A 24,847-nucleotide genomic window follows, 5' to 3' on the forward strand; every position below is an offset into this window, starting at 1 on the left:
ACATCTATAATAAAGGTATGATATTTATCACTGTAATACGCTCTGTAACATTGCAGTAGCAGTTTGCATGCTTTGGTGAGGTGGTATTATAGGTCATTTAAGTTATAGTTAAGTATATTATACAATTATAAACACTGTATATTGAATTAGATAGTAACTTTTACAGGAATTCAGGAACATTTTGAAAAGTTATCTTATAAATATGTTCATGTTCTGTTAACCTAAAGCCCCGATATAAAACTAATATAGACAAACAATTCTGCCTTTTCTTGGCCACTTGCTGCATTTTTTTTTAAGGCAAAACCAGTTTTTTTTTAGCAGAATTGAGAAATATAAGGACTTACTATATATTTCCAATTCCTTTAGTATCCATACTTGGCTTTGGCCAAAAAAAAAACATAACAAAATCTGCAACATGGGGCCTTAGCCTTACTTTCGTTATTTTGAGCCAAAGCCAAGAATGGCTACAAATAGAATGGGAAATATATAGGAAATACTTATATTTCTACCTTCTGCTCAATCCACTCCTTTCTTTGGCTCGAAAAACTGCAGCAAAATCTACAATGAAAAAATCTGAGTTTCAACGTCGGGCCTCAGCCTAAAACAGTGATTTACATTAAATGGGGGTACAAAATTGATTAACACAGGCATACTTGGAAACTGCAGAATCCTCTCTAGCAGGTACTAGGATTAGGTTCTTAGAACAAACGTACTGCTCACAGACCCCCTTTAAAACCGTATGCAACTTGATGCACAAGTAAAAGACACTATAAGGGTGAGTTCACACTGAGTATACGCCAGCTTATTCTGAACGTAAAACACGTTCAGAATCAGCGGCGTATAAAGCAGTTCCCATTCATTTCAATGGGAGCCGGCATACGATCGCTCCCCATAGAAATGAATGGGCTGCTTTTTTCACTACGAGCGCTCCCATTGAAGTGAATAGGAAGTGCCCGCGTGTACGGCAAGCTCTGCTCATGTTGAGCCGTACATGCGAGCACTTCCCATTCACTTCAATTGGAGCGCTCGTAGTGAAAAAAGCAGCCCATTCATTTCAATGGGGAGCGCTCGTATGCCGGCTCCCATTGAAATGAATGCGAACTGCTTTATATGCGCTGATTCGGAACGTGTTTTAACGTTCAGAATCAGGTAGCGTATCAGTAGTGTGAATGCACCCTAACACCATATATTATCATTCCAATGCTGTTCTACAAATAAATTTCACCTGTCACTTGTTAAATCTGGACTCCTACAGTCCCAAACAGAGAACAGCATGACGTGGTATCCTTTGGTTCACATTTTAGTATAGTAAATGCCTTCATTAATTTGATTCATATTCAGTTTAATGAAGTTTATAGAGCATTGGAGAAATCCTGCCTAGTGTTCGGGAACAGTGGTTAATATTCTTGTCAATTTCTGGGTAATAATGCATATCAGTAATAGTAATGCAGATCTCTTCAGAGGATTTGCTTGCTGAGAATATCATTCCAGTTAATGTCCATAAAATATCTTCGCTTTCTATAATTTTGCTTCATTAAATGTTCTGCTATAAAGTCTCTATTGTTATACCGTTACATAATACAGGCTAGTCCCTATTCTCAGTCCTAAAGTGCTTATTAGGCTTACCGCCTGCTAGCATTTCTTATCAAATTCTAGAAAAAGTGAATTTATTATACTGTTGGGTGGAGATAATTGTCAGGCTTTGACGTCTATTAGAATCCTTTAAACATAACTGGACATAGCTGTGTGGCTAGTAGGCTTCTTTCAGGGGCAGACTGTAGGGGCCACCAGCAAGAACCTTTTACAACTAGGATCTCATACTGTAGGGACTATCACTCTATCACTCTATGGCATGGTTATCCTGCTAAATGTAGTATATTATGCAGCCAGAAATAAAGATACAGCTTTTAGTTGCAATATGAAAACCATACTTTTTGAGCCGGATTCTGAGGCGGATTCCGCGTCAAAATCTGGTCCAAAAACCCAGTGTGAATTCAGCTTTACAAAGGACTATCTGCTGTGTTGTACAGTAGCAAAATCATGGCTAAGATTTTTCTAGATCCACATGCTATAAAGAAATATTTTCAACCCGACCATGTCATCTATTGCTGCAAGTTTTAGCAGCAGCTTTCAACCTTTACAAAGTGATGGCTATCTTGATTTATGGCCGCTTAGAGCACTTCTGAGAAAGGCAATAATCACTTACTAGACAAATCCCGCTGTGCTCTGGGGCTCTTGTCTAGGTAAGACATCACCGGAGAGATCCCAAAATCCAGCTAAATTAAATTTTTAGATATTTCTTCAACCACAACTACAATGATAGCTATATAGAGATATAGAGTGATTTACTCTGTGTATCCAGTAAGGAATAAGTGTGCAGTCCTTTGTAATAGGAATAGTATGTATGTAGCGTGTAATTATTATAGTAGACTTCTTTTCTATGCACTCACCAGATATTGTTTCAATACCTGCAGGCTGGACAACCCATTCCTCAAGTAAAGGTCTTTGTTGTGAATCTACGCGGTCCGTCTCATACAGTGGAGATCTTACGTCCTGATACTTTTGAGATCAGGTATGAAAACACTACAGATGTAAAAGGGTGTTTGTCACGCCTATAACAGTGCTGTGTAAGGGCCCCTACCAGAAGCTCTATTTTGTGCCTCTGTAGTATGACAGGAACAATGTAGTACTGCCTGTGACTGTCTGATGTCCCTTCTGCCAGTTACATAATCTACTATCTAGAGCAGGGGTCCTCAAACTGCGGCCCATGGGCCACATGCGGCCCGCCAAGCACTTCTGTCTGGCCCCGCCGACAACGCCGGCAGGTGTGCATTTATAATGAAGCTCCTGGGGGGCTTGGGCCAGGCCATGGAGCGCACTTCACTTTACCTATTGGAGGGCACTGCTCACGATGTCTGTGCAACCTGCTCTGCCTCCGGCCCACTGTTTAAAAATTTTGAGGACCCCTGATCTAGAGAGTCCCCTCTCATGGTCTGTGAATGGGATGGAGTGAACAGTCTGTCCCCCAGTTCACATCTGCATTCAGTATTCCATTCAGGGAGCCCAATTGGGGACCTCCCCCAAACAGAAACCTATATGCATTGAAAAGTGGTCAGCTATGAAACCACATGGACTCCATAGACTATAATGGGATCCGTGTGGTTTCCACTCAGTTTCCGCATGAAACATGCGGAGAGAAAAGTGTTGCTTGCAGTACTTTTCTCTCTGCATGATTTGTGCGGACACTGAGCGGAAACCGCACGGACACCATTATAGTCTATAGGGTCCGTGTGGTTTCTTAGCTAACAGCTTTTTAATGTGTATAGGTTTCCATTCAAGAGGGCCTCAAGCGGACTCCCCGAATGGAATACCGAACCCAGATGTGAACCGGGCCTCAAGTAGCAGGAGAGTAAGAAACTTTTGTCATACCATAGGACCAGTGGCGTAACTACGGCCGTAGCAGCAGAGGCAGCTGCCACAGGGCTTGGGACATCAGGGGGACGGTGACAGCCGCTACCGTTGCTATCATTATACTCAAGGGTCTTTTCGGACCCCCGAGTATAATTATCGGTGGCCCGGGAGAGGTAAGAAACATAAAAAGCACTGTTACTTACCTCTCCACGATCCGGGCAGGCTTCGGCCTAATCGTCTGATGTCTCATGACCCCGGCCTGCATCCCGGGTCATATAACGCCTGACGTACTTGAAGATGGACTACTTCAGAGGCCAACAGCGTAGGAGCCGGGAGATAGGTGAGTAACAGAGTTTTTTTTAATGTTTTTCTCCCCCTGGGTCTCCAATTATTATACTCTGGGGTCTGAAAAGGGCCCCGCCAAAGTTAATTGCCCAGGGCCCCGCAAAGCCTGGATCCGCCACTGACAGCAGGACTCATAAAAAAATGCGTCCTGCTCGATCTTGCTATAGATTATGCAGCTTGAGACTCCCTGCTGCTTAGGCTCATTCATCCGGGCCTAATCAGCAACGGAAATCCGTGACGGAATGCTGATGTCCTGCAGGTGAAAATGCCGACAGCGGAAGATTAAGAGGAATTCCTGTTCATTTTCCACCAAGTGAACATACCCTAAAAGTGACTCTCTAGTAATTTTTTGCTAATATTATGTACCTATTCCTACAATATATATAATTCAGCTAGTATTTATTTATTGCTCTATATATGAAAGGTCCTTCTTTTCAGTTGGGTCATGTGACCTCAATCTGACCTGATGAATATAACATGCTTGTCTGTCTCTCCCAATGTCCATTATCTTCTGACACTACATGGACCGTTTGATACAGCCTTTCCATAGGGGAAACAAACTGCTATCAGAGCTCCGGCTTATAGATAGCTCTTGTCACACCATTATAATGAAGGTCGCTGGCAGTACAGCCCGTCTGACTGTATATTTATGGCCTTTTAGATTATTTAGGAGAATATAAATAGGAAAAGGATAATTACACAGCTTCTCCACAGGCTTAGAGGGTGCTCGGTCTAGCTGCCCATGTGACGCAGTGCAGGGATTGGTAGCAAAGCACAAAGAAAGAGAAGGTGTTGGGTGATAGCAAGCAGACAATGAATAGCAGGGATATGATATAATAGCAGTATACATAAAAGAAGTCCCGGCAATCAGGTGAAGGGTGTAGTGATAGAAAATGTATTTTCGCTGGACTACTTCTTTAAAGTGAAATTCTCATCTTCAAGATCATATTCAGACTTGTAACTTAAACTAACTTAAGTGTTCGCTCTGTTTGGCAGATACAGTTCATTGTTCCTCCCTGGTTTCAGACCACCTCCTAGTCACCTATATTCTCTTCTCTTTCTCTACAAAGTGCTCAGAGCTGCTGAGCCCTGAATTGGTCTAGAACAGTGCTTGATCAGAGCCTCTGTTATCTCTGGATGTAGATCCAAAGATTGTACAATATCCAACAAATACAGAGTTTGCTGACTGATCCCACCTTTTTTCTTTCAGAGAATATTACATCACCATGGTCAAGTGGGTAACTAACACTCAGCTTGCTGTGCAATGGCTAAGCCGCCCACAAAACTTGTCTCTTCTCACCATTTGTGATACAACTACTGGTATCTGTCTGGAGGTGAGTGTTTATTATACCTATGGGTAGGAGGGCAGAAAATAATACATCTGGATGTCAGACCTGTTAAAAGGATTTTTTGTCACCAAATATTTTTTGGGGGAGCCAGAAGCTGGTAGTGCACGTAATAGAAGAGAACGTGCAGCACCGCTGCTATATATGTAATAGGAGTGACATAGCACCCTATCCATTCATAGATGCTTTGGAGGAATTTCAGCGCCACTCCTATTACTTCTATAGGAGCAGAGCTGCATGCTCTTACCATCCAATAACAGCTTCCAAGCACAGCTGATCTGTCTGGGTGTTGGACCTCCACTGATCACATACTGATCACATACTATCATATGCATAGGTCATCAGTATGAAAAAACTATTTGGGTTTGGAAAACCCTTTAATTTATTAACAAAGTAGCAAAACCACAGTGTTATATATCTGGGGGAAAAAGATTCATTTTATCTTACAAATTGATGTTAGTGGAGGACATTAGTGCTCTAAAGTAGTCTAAAGAAACAAATATCAGAGTAAGGGTGCATGCACACTACGTAACGCCGGGCGTGTATGAGAGCCGTACACGCCGGCATTACGGCAGACTGCCGAACACTTCCCATTCACTTCAATGGGAGCGCTCGTAAACGCCGCTGTTACGAGCGCTCCCATTGAAGTGAATGGGAAGTGTTCGGCAGCCCTGCTGTAACGCCGGCGTGTACGGCTCTCATACACGCCCGGCGTTACGTAGTGTGCATGCACCCTAAGGGCCCATTCACACTATTGGTACACTGCCTGATTCTGAACATTAAAACACGGTCAGAATCAGCGCGTATAAAGCAGATCCCATTCATTTCAATGGGGAGCTGGCATACGAGCGCTCCCAATTGAAATGAATGGGCTGCTTTTTACTCTACGAGCGCTCCCATTGAAGTGGATGGGAAGCGCTCACGTGTACGGCTCGGACTGAGCTGAGCGCCGGGCCCCTTCACACGGCGAGCCATACACGTGAGCGCTACCCATTTACTTCAATGGGAGCGCTCGTAGAGTAAAAAGCAGCCCATTCATTTCAATGGGGAGCGCTCGTATGCCAGCTCCCCATTGAAATGAATGGGATCTGCTTTATACGCGCTGATTCTGACCGTGTTTTAACGTTCAGAATCAGGCAGTGTATCAGTAGTGTGAAGGGGCCCTAAGGGAATTGTAAACTAACCATGAAATATAAGATCCTAACATATGAGAAAATCAACCCTTCCTAAGATCTGGAGTCGTGTTTTTTATAGATAAGAGTATCAATGTTATCATTTGTTCTGCAGAACTCCACTTAAAGTCTTTGCAACAGTAGTGTATTGTACTGAATTAAAGGGGTTTTCCAAGCTACAAATATTTGGCAACCTATCCTAAGAATAGATTATCAATATCAGATTGGTGGGGAAACCCATCACCCAGCATCCCCACCTATCAGCAGTTCTCCGCAGCTGATGTACAGAAAATGGGGCAGGAAGCAGACAGCTCAGGTCTCTGTGGAGTGACTGAACTCTTCAAATGAATGGGAGCTGAGCTGTAGTAGAACATAGCTGTCTGCTTACTAGTGTCAGACCAAGTCACTACAACTTAGATTCCATTTAAGAGAATGGGTCTGGTCTGAGCACTAACAGCTCAATTCTCTGCGTACCATCTACTGAGAACAACCGTTAAGTGGGGGTGCTGTGCGTCAGATCAACACCAATCTGAAATTGATAACCTAGGCTTAGGATAGGTCCTCAACATCTTTAGGGTGCATGCACACTACGTAACGCCGGGCGTGTATGAGAGCCGTACACGCCGGCGTTACAGCAGGGCTGCCGAACACTTCCCATTCACTTCAATGGGAGCGCTCGTAAACGCCGCTGTTACGAGCGCTCCCATTGAAGTGAATGGGAAGTGTTCGGCAGTCTGCTGTAATGCCGGCGTGTACGGCTCTCATACACGCCCGGCGTTACTCAGTGTGCATGCACCCTAAGCAAGGAAAATCTATTTAAGAATATTGGTGTTGCTTTGCATATTATTAAATCTGCAGTCTCAGAAGGAAAACCTCATTTGGATTATTTTTTTCATCCAGAAACTCAGCACTTTCCCATAAACATGAGACACTGACTGCCCCACAAAATGTGCAGCCTGGGGCATGTGCCTCAGAAATGCACATTATTAATTTATTACTGCTTTGCTGGATAGACATTTTGTGTCCTATATCTAAGAATGTCAGGCAACAGAGTTTTATGAGCATTGTTTCTTCTTTCCTTTGACATTTTTTATTGTAGTAATTGTGTATAAAATCAATAGTAACCATCAATAATGGAGACATCATACAACACCTTGGAATGAGATTGCTATGTGACACTGTTCCTAGTAAACTGGGCTATCCAGACACAACTGAATCGATTGGTTTCTCTAATACTGAATTTTACATGTCAGGTTGTGTTTCATCCCTTAAATAAATTTACTCAATTCAAGTGCATTTTCTTCACTTCACCTCATTCCCCAGGGTTTTCCATCCTATATAACATATTAATCCATTGTCTCTCTCCTTCTAGACATTCCCATGTAATGAAATGGGAAAGAGACATTAATCTTTTCTTTGAAACAGAAGACTAGACTCATTGAACATTATGTCTCACTGGTGTCTGAACACAATAGATTCAGCATACAAAATACTATCCCATTAGTACTTAGTCCCAAAGAGCATTGAACATTCTTTCCCAGGATACACTGCTGCTTGTTTAACAGGGCTGTCTAACCACAGGTGCCATGCTACACATATGGTTGTGAGTGCAATACGCTCTAAGTATCACCATATTGAAGTCCGAATGAATAAAGTTGATGTATAAACTAGCTTAGAGAAACATACATAAGATAAGATAAAGATGAGATAAGAAAATCCTTTAATAGTCCCACAGTGGGGAAAATTCTGTGATACAGTTTTATGATAGTACAGTAGTATAACAAGAGAGAAACGCATCATAGCAACTAAAAAGAAAGAAACAAAGACACGCTTCAGGATCATTTAGTTCTCTGTGTGAAGTGATATTGATAATACAGCCCGACCGTGATTGTAGGACACGAGGAGGGGGTCACAGCAGGTAGATATAACACGCAGAAACTTTTTTTGCAGAGGTGGGGGACATAGTCAGCTATCATGAAAACATGTGGTAGTTCCTTTGGTTGGTAGTGAGATCTCCTGCTCACAGCTGATAGTTTGGTATCTTGCATCAGCGCTATTGTTCCTTAAAGGGGTATTCCCATGACGCTTGTTCACTAACCTGCAGGCTGTTGTGCTCTCTTCACTTCCTGCTTCTCTCGGCACATAGGTGGGTGGGGTTTCACTTGCACGGGATTGGTTGTAAATGAATTACCACAGTGTGAAGCTGATGTAGCAGAGCTGGATTTGAATCAGTTTGCATTACATACAGAGGTTACGGACTCCCTATCTCAGCCCTTATCAGCCAAATTTAATTAAACCAACTGATAAGAGCTCAGAAACCCCGGAGCTCTCACCTCCCCTATCTGTGTCATTTAAGTAGCGGAGCTTCTCAAACAGCTCAGAGCTGCTCCCATCCCCTCCCTCCCCCCTGAGAGCAGGCAGCTACATCACTTGACATTTGAGCAGATAATCCCAAGCGCCATAGAAACGAAGTGTAAACAATGAAGTGAATAAATTAAGATAGCGGCCAAACAAAGCAGTTTTGATAAAGCAATGCATTTAGGAAGTCTTAAATCCACATAAACTAGCAGTATAGATAGGATCCTTGTGATGGGACAACCCCTTTAACCAAAAAAAATGCCCCAAATGTCCTTAACCCCTTAAGGACACAGCCCAAATGTATGTTAAGGACCAGGCCTATTTTTTCAAAATTGACATGTGTCACTTTAAATGGCAATAATTTTGAGACGCTTTAATTTACACAAGTGATTTTGGGATTATTTTCTTGTAACACATTATACTTCATGTTAGTGGTAAACACTAATCAATATTTTTGTATTTACTTATTAAAAAAATAGGAAATTTGATGGAAATTTGGAAAAAATTGCAATTTTCAAAATGTGAAATTCTCTGTTTTTCAGGCAGATAGTTATACCACCCAAATACAGTAATAAATATTATCTCCCATATCTCTGCTTTATATCGGCATCATCTTTTGATTGTATTTTAATTTTATTTTGGACGTTATAAGGCTTACAAGTGTAACAGCGATTTTCCAGATTTACAAGAAATGTAACTATGTTTGTTTTTTTTTGTTTTACACTTTATTTTTTTTTTTTTTTAAAAACTTTTTTACATTGTTTTATTTGTGCTGCAAGCACACTAGAACCAGTGATCAGAGAGGATCGCTGGTTCTATACTAACTACAGACTGCAATACACGTGTATTGCAGTCTATAGAGGAAGCTAGCTATGCAGATGCATAGACTAGCTTCCCCTCGTCCTGGCATCCAAGGGGTTAACCCTCCCCCCATCGGAGCTCGCTCTGATGGGGGGAGGGTTTAAGGAGCAGAGTGTAGCTGTAAATTACAGCTCACACAGACTCCTGCTGCTGGCAACATGATTTATAGCCCGGCCAAACCCCTAGGGTGCCATGATCACTATGGATCATAGCACCTTAAGGGTTAAACAGCGGGGGTCGGTGCAATCACCGTCCCTGCTGCTACAGGGGAAGCCTGGCTGTCAGATACAGCCGGCCTCCCGTGGAGATCGCACGGGCTCTGCTTCTGAACCCGTGCGATCTCTATCACGTACAGGTACGTGGGAATGCGGGAACTAACCACATTCCCTGACGTACAGGTACGTGATTTAGCGTTAAGGGGTTAATCACAAGCCCTCCTCCTTTCTTCTTACCACTGTGTTCTACTGCCCAAAGAAGTCTAAAGTCATCCAGGTAACCAGGGTGCTGCTCTCTTGCCACGCTTACACACTCAGCTATGGTGTATACAGTGGATTCTGCTTTAATGGAGGGAAAGAGGTAGTTTTAATATATTGTATAGACAATGAACAGGTTGGACTAGTATACTTAGCATAACATGATTGGTGGCAAAGTTGTAAAATAGTTCTGGCACATGCTTATTGGATAAGAAACTGGAGAGAAGTCGCATCGCATTAAGGCTGGGGGGGGGGGTTAGCGGTCTAAACAAAGAGGAGTGTAAATTGACTGCAGGCATGGCACCACATGGCCCTGGATTCCAAGGCAATGCATTTCTGCCGCAGTCTTTTTTGCAGTGATTTTTGGCTGCACCTTGCTATGTGGGGTCTTCGCCTTACAGAGGTTTTTCACTGATTCAGGAACTTCTCACTTGTCACTCTTCTACTCTTCATTCTCTTACTTAAATTTTCTTACTTATCATTGTTATCAAGGTTTTGCATCAATACAAGTGGTAACAAGTATATGCATTTTTAATCTTTCATAGAGAAAGCTCAGCATAGTCAGCAGAATTTATAACAGTAAAAGGTAAATGTCCTGATACAGACTCTAAGCATTTTGGAAAAATCCATTATATAAGCACATCACCACTCTCCTCCTTATCCGCAAAAAGAAAGATAAGAACAATGATTCAGGACAGTGCAGCACAGAGTGGTGAGGGGCTTATGTTTGCTTTCCCTCAGGTCTAGTAGACATCTGCGTTCGGTATTCCATTCGGGAAGTCCACTTGGGGACCCCCTGAACGGAATACCAAACTCATTAAAAAGCAGTTAGCTAAAAAAAAGAAAAAAAAACCAAAAAAACGGACCCCATAGACTGTAATGGGATCCGTGTGTTTTCCGTGCAGTGTTAGCACGAATCATGGGGAGAGAAAAGTACTGCAAGCAACACTTTTCTCTCCACATGATTTGTGCAGAAAATACACGTGTGATGTTGTTATAAGTATGTTCTGTATGTTCTATTCTGCTTACTTATTCTGCTTTGTCTGCCTACCAACAGTGAGGTAGTAATAAGATAAGATAAGATAATCCTTTAATAGTCCCACAGTGGGGAAATTTCAGTATGTTACAGCAGCATAGTAATACAGATACAGGATAATACACAGTAATATACTACAGACGTAAGCACTAGAGATGAGCGAGTAGTATTCAATCAAATACTACTATCTGATCGAATACTCGTATCGGTCGAATACCATGCCAGAAAATTCCATTGAATTCAATGCAAAAACCTCCTCGTGCTCCTCGTCCTGCTACTTCCGGGACTTAGAGGATTCAATGTGTCGAACTTTGGTTTCCATGGAAACCGGAACAACATTCCTGTCTTTTCCCATAGACTATAATATTATTCGATATTCGATCGAATACTACTCGCTGATCTCTAGTAGGCACACATATGCTGAGAAGAGAAGATATACTAGGAGTCCATAGCAGCTAAGGAACGGAAGAGAAAGAAGGAAGACTTCATGGTCATCGTCATAATCATTAGTTCTCTGTGTGGAGTGATCTTCGCTTGGTCTGATGTAGATTATACAGCCTGGTCGCGGTTGGAAGGAAGGACCTGCGATAGCGCTCCTTCTCACACTTAGGGTGAAGCAGACGGTCACTTATAATGCTGCCAAGTCCCATCAAGGTCTCATACATGGAGTGGGATTTGTTCTCCCACATGGAGGTCACCACAGACAGTATCTTTCTGTCACCCACCACCTGTACTGGGTCCAAGGGGCTCCCCAGGACAGAGCTGGCCCTCCTGATCAGCCTGTCAAGTCTATTTCTGTCCTTAATTAAGGAGGAGTGGAGTTTAGGGGGAGGAGTTGTTAGACAGGGAGCCATGATGGAAGCATGGAATAAAGTGTTCTGATCTACAAAAGTAACCATCTCATAGTGGACTTGCATCCTCACTACAACACGGATACCATTATAGTCCATGAGGTCCGTGTGGTTTCTTAGCTAACCGCTCTTTAATGCGTTAATGCCTCACTGCTTGAATTCTATATCAGGACATCTACCTTTATTATGATATATTCTGCTGTCCATGCTGGGATTTCTCGCTAAGAAGCAGAAAGAAGGCCTATATCCAGCCTAAATTATATCTCTCCTGTTTGTTTCACTGATGATACCGCAAAATCTGTACTGTATTCTACCGGGTATTCATGATTAACAGAGCCTCAGTAGAATGAAATGTGCAGACCTACATGAAGGCAAAGCAGATTATTATTATAAGACCTATTACAAGCAGATAATTACTATATTTATTTGAGGAAACTTTTTCATAACAGTACTAATAACAATATTTTATAAGATTACTCTAAAATGCATATTTAGTTTACCTATTGCCTTTTGTACTGATGCCACCCACCCATGCCTAGCACTCGCTATACCCCCTTTTAAAAAAATGGCGAGGTAGGAAAAAAATAAGAAAAAGTTGCAATTTTTTGTGCAAAAAATTACTTGTACAAGGCATAACAAATCTGCATCAATATGTCAGTTGGAGAGTCTGAGTTTTGATCATGTGACACAGCTGAGGACCAGAAGTCAGTATATAACTCACAAACATAGTCACTGGTAAGGCAATCACTTTTACTACAACATCACGTACCCTTCTGAAGACCAAAGAATAAGCCTTGGATCATCAAGGTTTAAGGTTTTACTCTCCTTAGAGATGTTTGTAAAATATCCAGTATTTGGTGAAACTTGTGATCACGTGTTAAGAGGCCTTAAGAAATAGGACTCATAAGGTAACATGATAGGAAGAGTCAGCTTGTTATAAAACAATGTAGTGGTTTATTAATGTCTCCAAGGAAAACACAGGGAAAACTTCCAGAATAACAGAAATATCAGTAAATGTCTCATTAGCTTACATCATCAGAGAAGCTCATAGTTAGGTTTCTTCATCTGGATATCTTGTAGAGTTACAGCTTGGTTCATACTTGATCATCTGGTTGATGGAACTCTGGGTTGGTCACGACGTCATTTCCAATATAACAGAGAGAGATAGCAAACAGACGTGCCGTAGATCCTCCATGAATGACCACCACCCTCCACTACGACGATCCCCCACAATGACCCAGACATGTGTATCTGTCACTCATTTATATTCATGAGAGGGGGTGTTGCCCTCATCTTGTTACTTTATAAGGACAACTCTAAAATGGTGTACCCTAATTGCACCCATGTACCAAAATATAGAAGAGTGATGTCAGCAGAGTATTAGCCCTATGTATGCCATGAATATTGTAATATCATAATATTTGACAATATTCTACTCAAATCTGTGTACTCTTTTGTGTGGAAATATTCGTTTAGATACCCTTGTACTTTTGTCCAATATTCCTGAGCATTGTTAAACTCAATAAGTATAATAATTATCATCAATCTCCCCGCCAAACAAGTGATATATGAAAAGCCAATGGTATTGTCAATCTACCCAGCATCCAATGGGTCATGAAACCACACTGAAGTAAAATAATGAAACAAATATCCAAACTTCAAGGTGTCATAAGGAAGTTACAGTTTAATAATATCCAAATAAAATAATACTTAGGTATAAAAAAAAAGTACAATAAAATACTGTAATAGAAAGCTGAACAGAATTTAGAACAGGGGGTCTCAAACTTGGCCATGTAAATGGGCCACACAGAAAAAGTTGATGGTTGCATTCTTTATGCTGGGCCCCATACAGTAAAATGGTCCTTACCTGTGGTAAAAAATAGTAAAATGGCCCCCACCAGTTGTCTCCCATACAGTGGCTGGGTCCCATCACTGCTCTTATACAGAGAAAGTAGAAGATATGGGTCAAGAATCTTCAAAATAAACACTTTCATGTTTTTACTTATCTATTTAGTCCGAGTGAGCGCGTTTTACTTTCTTTATTGGTATATCCAATACGCATTTGCTCTTATACAGAGGTTATTATTACTACAGTACTTACCTCACTGCTCCCTGGCCACACTCTCCCCCTGCTCTGGGTCCTTACCTCTGCACTTCCTGGTACTTCCTATTCCAGGTGCCCATGATACATCACAGCAGTGTGCCTGGAGCAGGAAGGAATGGGAAGAGGAAAGGTAAGTACTGAACTCAAGCTGCTAATGTGGTCTGCAGCCTACAAGATGTAAAGTGGTAGGGCAGGAAGCCAATGGCTTCCTGCTCTGCCAGTTTCAGGACTGCGTCAGGGATCTTCTTCTCACCAGTTCTACAATACTGATGCATTTTTAAAAACTACATTGGCAGAACTAGTGGGCCGCAGATGACAGCATCAGGGCCAAATCTGTGAGACTCATGCCTTAGAACCTGCAAAATTTTGATAAGGAAAAAGCACATGAGAATATCTACATGTTCTTTTTGTCTGCCTTTACCTTTGTCAATGTCTAGACTTAACAAAGAGGATGGAATGGTTATGAGTGCTTTATGCTCATTATGTCATGTAATATCGCCTTCATTTGTCTCATAATAACAATGACAAATTATTTTCATTATCACCAGTGATCACTTACTGACATCAGCATGGCCATCTCCAGAACAATATCCACTTGTCATCTCTAACACAAGAGGACAATACCGCCTTGTCTATTACAAATCTGATAGCTCTCAAGAGATGCTTTACTGTCAGCAGGAGCATAAGTATCTCCATATATTGCCATTGGGCAGCTATCATCATGCCCACTCTCATCAGCGCTTATTCAAGATAATAATACTGTTGCTTATTGTGTGTTTAGAAGTACAGAACGTCCTCGGATGTGTGGATCAGCAGTCAGGTAAAGATATCTCAATTATGTCATAGTGCCGTCACTATTAATAGGTTCTGCTAATGAAAAATGTAAGAAAATTAGATAACATTTGGCATATGTCAAGAAGATAAAATGTCTTCTTAAATTTATTCAGTAAACTAATGTGCAGATTATATCTGAGTGAAAGGAACCATGTCATATTGAAGGGTATGAATGGATTAAACTATCACTGATCGCTTGAATTGTAAAAGGTTAAAGGGGTTTTCCGGGCACAAAATCTTTTTCTTTTTTTTTTTTTTTTAAAAAAAGGTCTGTTAGAGTTAGTAATGGGTTAATAATTATACCGATACACCTTTAGCAGTGTTTTGAGTGATTTCTGGGTGTCTCTGTGAGCTCATGGTATCTTCTGCATTTATTTACTTGGTGTACAGTAGCTTCCATACTACCTCCCTCTCACTGCCGCGCCTCTCTAACTCCATTACACCCCCTCCCTGTCTTCCTAGCTATCCCACAACTAGCCCTTCCCAACTATCTAACTAGTTAGTTGTGGGGAGAGGGTTTATTTTAGGGGTTAATTTTTATTTCAATTTGCATGGACAACCCTTTTAATGTTGCCTCTTCATAATTCTTGCTTTCTTAGTATATTTTGTAAGCTTTCTAGAACGTCTTGCTACTGCCTGATACAAAAAGTGTAAAGTCAAATTCCGAACCAGTGACCATCAGACATGCGTACATGCAGCATCTGGAAAGTTCTATAGATCAAGAAGGGGGGGTTGGGTTGCTGGAACACTGTAATCATTCAGAATATGATATGCCAGCTAACCCATTTTGACTTTAGGTGTCATCTTTGATTAACCTCTATATCTTGGGGTGTCAGGCTTTTCTTGACTCATTCCCCAAATTGTAAATGATTGATTCTTTCTTTTTTATTATTTTTTACTTGCTTGATTGTACTTACTTATTTTTTATTCATGTATTAGATCACTTAAATCAGTAGTATGTGGCATTCTTCATTATCACTATGCCCAGAGTCCACAGTAATACAGCGTAATTGTATGTGAACTGTAAATGAGGAGACAATATCTAAGGCTGGGTTGTCATGAACTAGTGTGACAACTGTAGGGCAACAGAACATGCAATGCCATAATGAGGTGGTGACATCACAAGCTGCCAGACAGCCATGGGACTCGCAACCTAGGGCTGGAATGGCCTATGGCAAAGATACCACGCTGCAGTCTCTTCATGCCGGGTGTCTATGTTGCAGTCTATGTTGCTGAACTATCATTAGGATAGGTCATCAATGTTTTATTCCTGGAAAATTCCTTTATTATAAATGATTTTATTCTATACAATAATATTTTTCCATTGCAAACTGTACTTACTGATATATCTAATTTATACGTTGCTAGAAATATCTTTAATATATCATTTTTAAAAATTACTTGCTAAACGCAGAGATAAGTGAGCGGCTTTCATGATAAAACTGCTTTGTTTTTATGTAGCTGAAAAATAGTCAAATTTCTAATAATCAAACCTCCAAAGGCAACTGGTGCAGTGTTCACAATGTTCCCCCCGTGGCACCATTTTAATTAGTTTAATGCTGCATCCGGTGCATTGGAAATCTGCGCATGAACCTTGATGTCCTACTTTCTTATTTGCGACATTGTCTCTTTATATTATTCTAACATTCTGAACATTCTGCTCTTTTTGCAGGCTGACCCCTTTTTTTCTGTAGATTTGACTTTCTTCTTGGTACCAGTGAAGCAGGGAGGACAGGGGGAGTATGTCCATATTGCCATGTTCCCCACACAGGTAGTGATGATATATGAATAATGTAATATAATCTTAAAATTATAAGAAATACATTTTTGCAAATATAAATAATTAACAATTTTGCATAGAATATTACTCATCTCTAGGGACAGTCTGTTGTTTTGATTGGTTACCAATGGATATGATCATGAATGTAAGAAATAAGCCATGGCTGGGATTCTGACAGACCTTGGAAAGTTTCTGCTTTCATAGTCGTATCCACTCACATACAGTCAAAACAAAAGACTTTGAGCAGACTAGAGAAAATCTTTAAAACTTCGTAAAATTTTTATATCATGTGGGGGACACTAAAGTGGCATTATACTATTAGTGCCCCTTTACACAATAATGCTCTTTAGTATCCATACAAACACAGTATAGATCTCCATTACTGCCCCACACACAGTATAATGCTCCTGAGTGTCCTCACAAAGAATGGACTCAGCCGTGAGGAGAAAGAAACACTCTCCTGACCACTGTACCCTGACCACTGGATACTTTAAAATAGGGGCAGTAGAGACAGGCAGTCGTCCGTGCAGTTTGCACAAGTGTTGCCCTTACTACAATGTATCAGGGATTATCTCTAATCTACAGGAGCTACCTTCCAAAGGGTGGCACTAGAGAACATTTCCTTTTTACCTTTGTGTACACAGGGGGAGGTGAGAGCAGGGAAGGCTGCTGCTGCTAATGATGATGATTACTCATCAGCCTTCGAGGCTCTCATCTCCCCCTGTGTACCCAGATCACACAATGTTCAGAGAGCATCACAGACATTTCCGGGTGCACCGTGGAGGCTAATTAGCATATCAATAAAAGCGGGCTCATTCAAAAATGGCTGAGAGGATTACTAAATAAAAGGTAGGTGTGGAATAGCCTTTCTAAAGGCTATGCAAATATATGCTTAGTTAAAAATCACTACAACCAATGATAGAATCCCTTTAAGACAAATATGATTAATTCAGGCAACTATTATATGGCTGTATTATATTGTCTGTATTATGGCCACAAATTTCAAACAAAGGTCTTATGACATGGATTAGCAAAGTCATAACTATGTCATATGGTGCTGTAAATTTGGGTCATTAAGTCTGCGGTCATGGTGGGATTTGCTGTTGAAATACTGACCATATAATATGATCACATTCCAGCCATCTGAATAAGGGCTTACTTTTAGGCCGCTTCTTTCCTTCTTGTTTCCTTGGCCGTTGCTTTAATCTGCAGCAGATTCTCAGGAGTGTTGCAGCGTATTAGTGTCTAATGTCCACTTCTTATTGCTGCAGCTAGGTGGGAAAGAAAACTCTTTACAAATGTTGACTTCTGGAGAATGGGATGTGACAAGGATTGTGGCCTACAATACAGACAACAAAACAGTGTGAGTATTGATTTCTGGTGACTGCTAAGAGGGCTGGGAGCTACCTTATAAAACCCTTTATTTTATAGATGCTTAGAACTAGTATAATGGAGTTCATGTGTTTAATAGGAATAAAACACTGGCTAGAAAATGCAAATATCATAGCAAATAGAATGGTGATAAAGAGGGAAATAAGAGTCACATAGGATGGAGGGATCCGATCTTGAAGGTATGTAAGAACAGATGTAAATAACAGTGCGGCTAGAAATGCAGCTGCCATATACGATATATATCCTGAACAAGTCTCACTTGGAAAGCCCTTTTTTACAAATCTAAGAGAGTGCCATTCGCTTAATAACATTCCACATTGAGTTTTGTCGCTGGCGGGTACCTTGGCCTATAAATCCATTTTTTCCTGATTCTGTATTTTTATTGGGTTTTAACCAATTATATAATGCAACAAATCAAAAACATACATAAATCAGATATATAGTCATCAATAGCAATAATAACAGAACTGCAACAGGAGGGATGGAGCTGGGGGCATCCAAATAATATACCTATAACAAGTGATCCTAGAGAATTATACAGTAAGGCATGTCGTAGAATCCACATGTAATGTCACAATATCGTGTGTGATTCCCACCACTGACTTTGTTTGGCTTCGACAACCAATTTCCCACTGTGTAATAAGCTGTTTTAGATGACAGAGGGGAAATAAGATCCACAATGAGCTTATAAGGTCTTGTCTATTAGATTATAAAAAGACTTTAGTTTGCTTCTTATTGACTTTGTTCTGACCCTTCCCGTCTTCTATATTGTACTAGTTATTTCCTGAGCACTGAAGACAAACCCAGAACAAGACATCTTTACAGGTATGCAACAAATGAGCCTCAGTATTTATATGCTGCTCCTAGACACTCTATAATACATATACTACTTACCCTACATTGCTGACAGGATAGTACAGCACAAGTTGGACTTTCCTGTACGGTCAAAAAAAAGTTTACATTGGTGTGTTTGCCAAACATTCATATTTAACGTTATTAAAATAGTACTGCTAATAGACAAGTCAACATTTCCATGACGTTCTCGGCAAACCATTGTATAATGCATATACTGTACATGAGATAAAACTAACGCACCCTTTTCCTTGTCTTAATATAGTGTGGAAACCTCAGGTTCTCTTAACCGCACATGTTTGACTTGTGACCTTATTCCAGACTGTCATTTTGTGGATGTGGAGTTTAGTCCTGGGGGCAGCTACTTCATCCTATTCTGTAAAGGTGACCAACTAACATTAATCCTTTGTATTCTTAGAAACCATAATACAATTGTGTATTAACCCTCATCTCATGTGAAACAGAATCTATCCGTAAAATTAAAGGGGTTGTCCAGGAATATTGAATATTATTGTCTAGCTTTAGGGTAGGCCATAAACATCTGAATGGTGGGGGGCTTTCCAGCGGCACTTAGACCAATCAGCTGTACAGGACCGCTTCCGGTGCCCAAAACATACACCACACAGGGCCAGAAAATTTGGCTCCCTGCCCAGGGCATGGGTCTGACTGCTTCTGGCCCTGTGTTGTGTATAGTTCGGACACCAGAAGTAACTCTGTACAACTCTCCAATATGGGTCTGCCAGGTTTGTATACACCATAAAATCCATATTCATAGACAACCCCTTACTAATAATCTACAACCTCATATGGAAACTCAAAATTCAGTTCAAGCCATTCTCTGAACTCTTAGGAAATGTTGTTTTACGGTTTTAGCCAACATTGGTTCATGAATATGAGGGAAGGATAAAGATACCAATGCAAAGAGATTCTGGACTACTCCATACGTACCATGTACCATGCCTGATGCAGATACATAAGTAATCTCGAAAGCCTGCTACTGTTATCATCTTTCTATTACTGCATAAGCCTTCATACATGGTATCCTATATGTTTTTCTGCCGCTTATAGTCCCAATATGGCTAAAGCGCATTTTGCAGTTCTGCCACCTAATCTATCCATTATTACTGGTACTGGTAGTAATTGGCTTCTTTACATGTAATAACTGTAAAATAGCAAACAAATAGCTGACGCTAGGTTCCCACTAGGGTTCGGCTTTCCATTCTTCAGGTCCATTTGGAGACCCAAAAAACGGAAACCTAATCTTCTTAAAAGGCGGTTACCCACCAGGTTTCTGCCAAAAAAAATGCAAAGTCCTGCAAGCAAGTGAATTCAGGAACAGAATCTCTGAACGGTGTGCAAATGCTGGTGTGAATCCAGCTTGAGAAAAGCACAAGAGAAATTATAGAAGATCCAGGTAGACTGGAGTCTGAACAGCAAATTAGCTATAAGGGAGACATCTAGTGGCAGCAAATCCACAAAGGCAGAAAAATCCATTACAAGTGCATTACATTTTGGTCCAGAATAAGATGTTCTATTAAATGAGACTTAGTTGTCTGACAAGCTAATGACCTTTTGTGGATACACTTCTAGTTTTGGTTTGAAAAACATCAAAAATTGCTGCAAACTGCCCTCTGTGAACACTGCTTATGTTGGCTGCATGTCTGGTGTCCAGAATAATCCAATGTTACTCTCATGTCAGATATATTGCTCATTTTTTAATATGGTTCATTATGTGTCCCAAAGGTCCAGGAGTACCTTATGTCTCTGTGCACCAAACCAGCAACCCAAAAGGTAAGCGCCATAGTCTGTCCACAACTGTCTAGTCTACAAATGTATCTCTATATCTACATCTGTATTCTGTTTACTGTAAACGGACAAAAACACGCAGTCCCATACATTCCTTTAATTCCAGTGAAGTTACAGGTTTTTTTTATATCTGTGGATCAAAAGATTGAAAAGGATCCAGAGGGCTCCTTTATGTAATTTATCTTCCAGTATGCATGGAATAATCTATAGGGTAGATTTATGGGTTGAGACCCTCAATTTGTATAAATTAATTTGTAAATATAAAATATATACGTATGTAACAAATAATGGATTAAATGTATATTTTCACTGCATAATAATTATACTATATATCATGGCAGTACTGTCACTTATATATTACTAGCTTCTGCCCACAACTTCATCTGCGGGTTGTTGGCGTTGATGATCCGTTTATATTCAGAAAATTGCTGCCGTCGATGGTTTGCCTGCTCTGGCATTTTGGCAGCTCGCAAGCTGTCCTGCTGCTGACCTTGTTCCACACACTGTGCCTGTGATTGTTGCGGTATCTCAGCAGCTCACTGGGACGCCATATAATGAGCGTGTTGTTGGCGTTGATGATCTGGCTGCTCCGGCGTTTTTGCAGCTGTCAAGCTGGCATGCCGCTGAACTCATTCTTTGAGCTGTGCCCGTGAGTGTTCAGGTATCTCAGCAGCTCGCTGCGATGCCACGTAATACATGTGTTGTTGGCGTCGATGTTCCCCCTCAGCTGCGCTTCAGGAGAGCTCTGTGACTTCTTGCTTCCTTCATAGCCCTCGTTGTTTGCAAGAAATTAGATTTTCTTTTTCCAGGTATGTTGAAAATTGGCAAATTGCCAATTTGGATTCAAGGTGTTTGCCCATGTCAGTTTGTCATCAGTGCCTGAGGCAGAGAGATAACAGCCCTGGCTTTCTGAGAAGCTGAGATAAGAGCAGTGTAATATAGTATATGAACATAAATTCATAACAGTCATGAAGCCATGTCATTTACCGGGATAAAGGTAGACTATATTTTAATCGAGGTTACAATCTATCTATGTGCCGAATTTCATTCAAATCCGTTCAGCCGTTTTTGCGTGATTGAGTAACAAACATCCAAACATACAAACGTACACAAACATACAAACGTTCACATTTATAATATTAGTAGGATACTATATACTTATTCACATTATGCAAGGTTACAGTTCATTTTCAATATCATAGATTTCCAAACGCTAGAGGACAACCAACCCTTGAAAATGTCCCTTTTTGAGAAGGATATGCCAGAGACACTGTACAGATCTGTTCAGATTGATAACTATGGTAAGTAAGATGCTCTGTTAACAATATTTCTGATGTGACTTCACTTAAAGGGTAAGTTCACACAGAGTTTTTTTACAGGCGGATTTTGTCACAAAATCTACCTCAAAAGTCGCCTACAAAAAAGGCTTCCATTCATTTCAATGGGAGCCGCTCGCTTTTTTTTCCTGCTAGCCATTTTTTTTTTTCAGTTAGCGGGAGAAAGAAGCGACATGCCCTTTCTTCCCACGGATTCTGCGGCTGACTCAGCCACGGCGTCTGGGCATGAGACTCACTCCCGGTTAGGCCCAATCATTCAAGCCTAATCAGGAGCGGGATGCCGCTAGCCGTGCGGAGAAATCACATGGTGGAAAAGGTTTCTGATGTGTAAACTAGCCCAAAGAGAACCTTTCACCACCTCCAGCAATTTAATAACTTAGCATGTGTGAGTAGGCACCACTTGACTAATTGAAGAGCAATTTTTTTCTCTAACCCCCACCATTCCCAAGCAACAAGTGCAGTTAGTTTTGATGGTATCAGGCAGGTGGGAATGATTCATAGCCTACATCTCAATGTGAATTCCCTTATATGTGACACTTACATTTGGTTTTAAGAGAACATTTCATCACCTCCATCAGTTCCAACTCTTTGCACGTTTCAATAGGCCAGTTGTGACAGTTTTGGCATCCATTATGTTAATTCGGCTCTATACTGTCAGGTGGATGGTCCAGGGCTGCAGAGCACAGACATGGACCGCCCACTTGACAGCCAAGACAACTAACTGCACTGACTGCATCCTTCAATAGACTTTGCTTTTTCCAGGAACAATATGTTCCAAACCCCCATTGTTCCCAGGCAAAGAGATAGAGTTGACAGAGGTGGTGAAAGGTCCTTTTTAATTTTCATGTCCTAACACATTGCAAATAAACTTTATTACTCCTCTTAGTTATTCCAGTTTTCTCATGATACTACTCATGTCTATCAAAGTAGCTTTAAGAGGGGTCAGTAATGCTATAAAATCCACTTTTGGGTAATTTGTGGTAAATGTGGTTTAGTAAATCTCTCCCACTAAATGCATACGGTTACATTTTCATCATTACATTTTTTCTTTCCTACCTGTCAGATCTTCCTGTCCAACTGACTCTCCCTTCAGGATACCAGGATTCAGAGTACCCTTTGGTTTTCTGGCTGTAAGTGATATTGCCTATGGCTAGGTTATCTTAGTTATCCAAAAATCCCATTCTGCAGTAGTTATTATGTCTGGAGTTGTATTCAGCATAAATCCTAGAAGTGCCATACATTGATAGCACAAAGGCTTCTACAGTTATCTTGTACCCTCTGGGTATTAGGTTTACCATTATGTTCTCAGATTTCCACTGTAGATACCTACATACCTGAGAGTGATCTAGATGTAGGGTTCATAAGTCGGGTACATGTTTTTCTAGATGTTATGTTATATTGCCACAATTGTCATATTACTAATTTCTATGACATGGCAGTGACAATGTTGACAAAGTCTTTTTATAAATGGTCTAAGACCATTGTGGTTTTATATGACTGACCTTATTACCTATACGTATTAGTATTTAGTACGGTACTTACTATATACAGGAAATGATATTTCATTATTTCAAAACTAGAACCAGGTTTATTTCACCACTTATAGGCCCGAAGCTCCTGGGGTACAGCAGGTCACAGAGGAGTTCTCGCTTGCATGGCAGTCGGTACTAGTGAGCTCATACCATATCATCGTAGCCCGTTTTGATGGCCGAGGATCCAAAAATCAAGGACTGAATTTGCTTCATGAAACTGATCGGAAACTTGGTTCTGTGGATGCTAAAGATTATATGCCGGTGGTGCAGTATGTCTGCTTTATATAGTCACTGTCTGCTTTAGAAGACTCTTTGAGTTCTTTCTATAACATATTATCTGCTATTTTATGCTATATTATGCTATTTTATTTCTAATGGCTATTTATATACAGTTAAATACTACTATGCAGCAAATTTAAAACTTAGACATGTGCTGACATAGCAAGAGTTTGTGTTGCTGGATTTTGTATTATTCTGTATTACATTTTTGTAGTGGATTTTAGCCTTTGCATAGGAATGGGTAAAATTTGGAAGACATTTCTGATTTGAAAATGCTAAGGCACCACGTTGGGGAAACGCAGCAGAAAAAATAACTACGTTTTATAGCACCAGCAGAGTGAATGAGATTTCATTCATCCCAACCGCACGTTGGCGGAAAAAAAATGCTGCAGAAACGTGTTTTTGAAAGACACATCATGTTAAAGAGGACCTTTCATCAGATCGGGCACATGCAGTGTTATATACTGCTGGAAAGCTGACAGTGCGCTGAATTCAGCACACTGTCGGCTTTCCCGATCTGTGCCCGGTGTAAAGCGCTATCGGTCCCGGGACCGTAGTGCTTTAGTGTCAGAAGGGCGTTTCTGACAGTTAGCCAGGGACGCCCTTCTGCCCAGCAGCGCTTATCGCGCTGTACTGTGGAGCGGGGAGGAACTCCCCCCTCCCGCTCCTGATAATACTCGTCTATGGACGAGCTGTGTGAGCAGAGGGAGGGGGGCGTTCCTCCCCGCTCCACAGTACAGCGCGATAGGTGCTGCTGGGCAGAAGGACGTCCCTGGCTAACTGTCAGAAACGCCCTTCTGACACTAAAGCACTACGGTCCCCGGACAGATAGCGCTTTACACTGGGCACAGATGGGGAAAGCCGATAGTGCGCTGAATTCAGCACACTGTCAGCTTTCCAGCAGTATATAAAACTGCATGTGCCCGATCTGATGAAAGGTCCTCTTTAAGTTTTGTTGCAAAATTTTTAGCTTTTTTCTCTATATATTTAACAAGGGAAGGAAAAAAAAGAGCAAAAATAATGCAGTGTTTTGTAAAAAGAATCTGTCAGGGTGATTTGGGACACTAAACCACCCACA

General features: G+C 40.9%; 1 protein-coding gene across 1 annotated transcript in view; it reads left to right on the top strand.

Moving 5' to 3' along the window:
• LOC142195647 (inactive dipeptidyl peptidase 10-like) overlaps positions 1 to 24,847 on the top strand; it is a 110,745-nt gene that overhangs the window by 57,806 nt on the left and 28,092 nt on the right. The window contains exons 10-20 of the mRNA XM_075265580.1: positions 2,475 to 2,572; positions 4,967 to 5,090; positions 14,739 to 14,777; positions 16,464 to 16,562; positions 17,843 to 17,934; positions 18,741 to 18,788; positions 19,081 to 19,199; positions 20,559 to 20,606; positions 21,824 to 21,922; positions 23,022 to 23,088; positions 23,565 to 23,759. Coding sequence (XP_075121681.1) covers positions 2,475 to 2,572; positions 4,967 to 5,090; positions 14,739 to 14,777; positions 16,464 to 16,562; positions 17,843 to 17,934; positions 18,741 to 18,788; positions 19,081 to 19,199; positions 20,559 to 20,606; positions 21,824 to 21,922; positions 23,022 to 23,088; positions 23,565 to 23,759 — 1,028 coding nt within the window. The remainder of the gene's footprint in view (positions 1 to 2,474; positions 2,573 to 4,966; positions 5,091 to 14,738; positions 14,778 to 16,463; positions 16,563 to 17,842; positions 17,935 to 18,740; positions 18,789 to 19,080; positions 19,200 to 20,558; positions 20,607 to 21,823; positions 21,923 to 23,021; positions 23,089 to 23,564; positions 23,760 to 24,847) is intronic.

This window comes from Leptodactylus fuscus, chromosome 2 (assembly GCF_031893055.1).
Source record: "Leptodactylus fuscus isolate aLepFus1 chromosome 2, aLepFus1.hap2, whole genome shotgun sequence".
Taxonomy (NCBI): Eukaryota; Metazoa; Chordata; class Amphibia; order Anura; family Leptodactylidae; genus Leptodactylus; species Leptodactylus fuscus.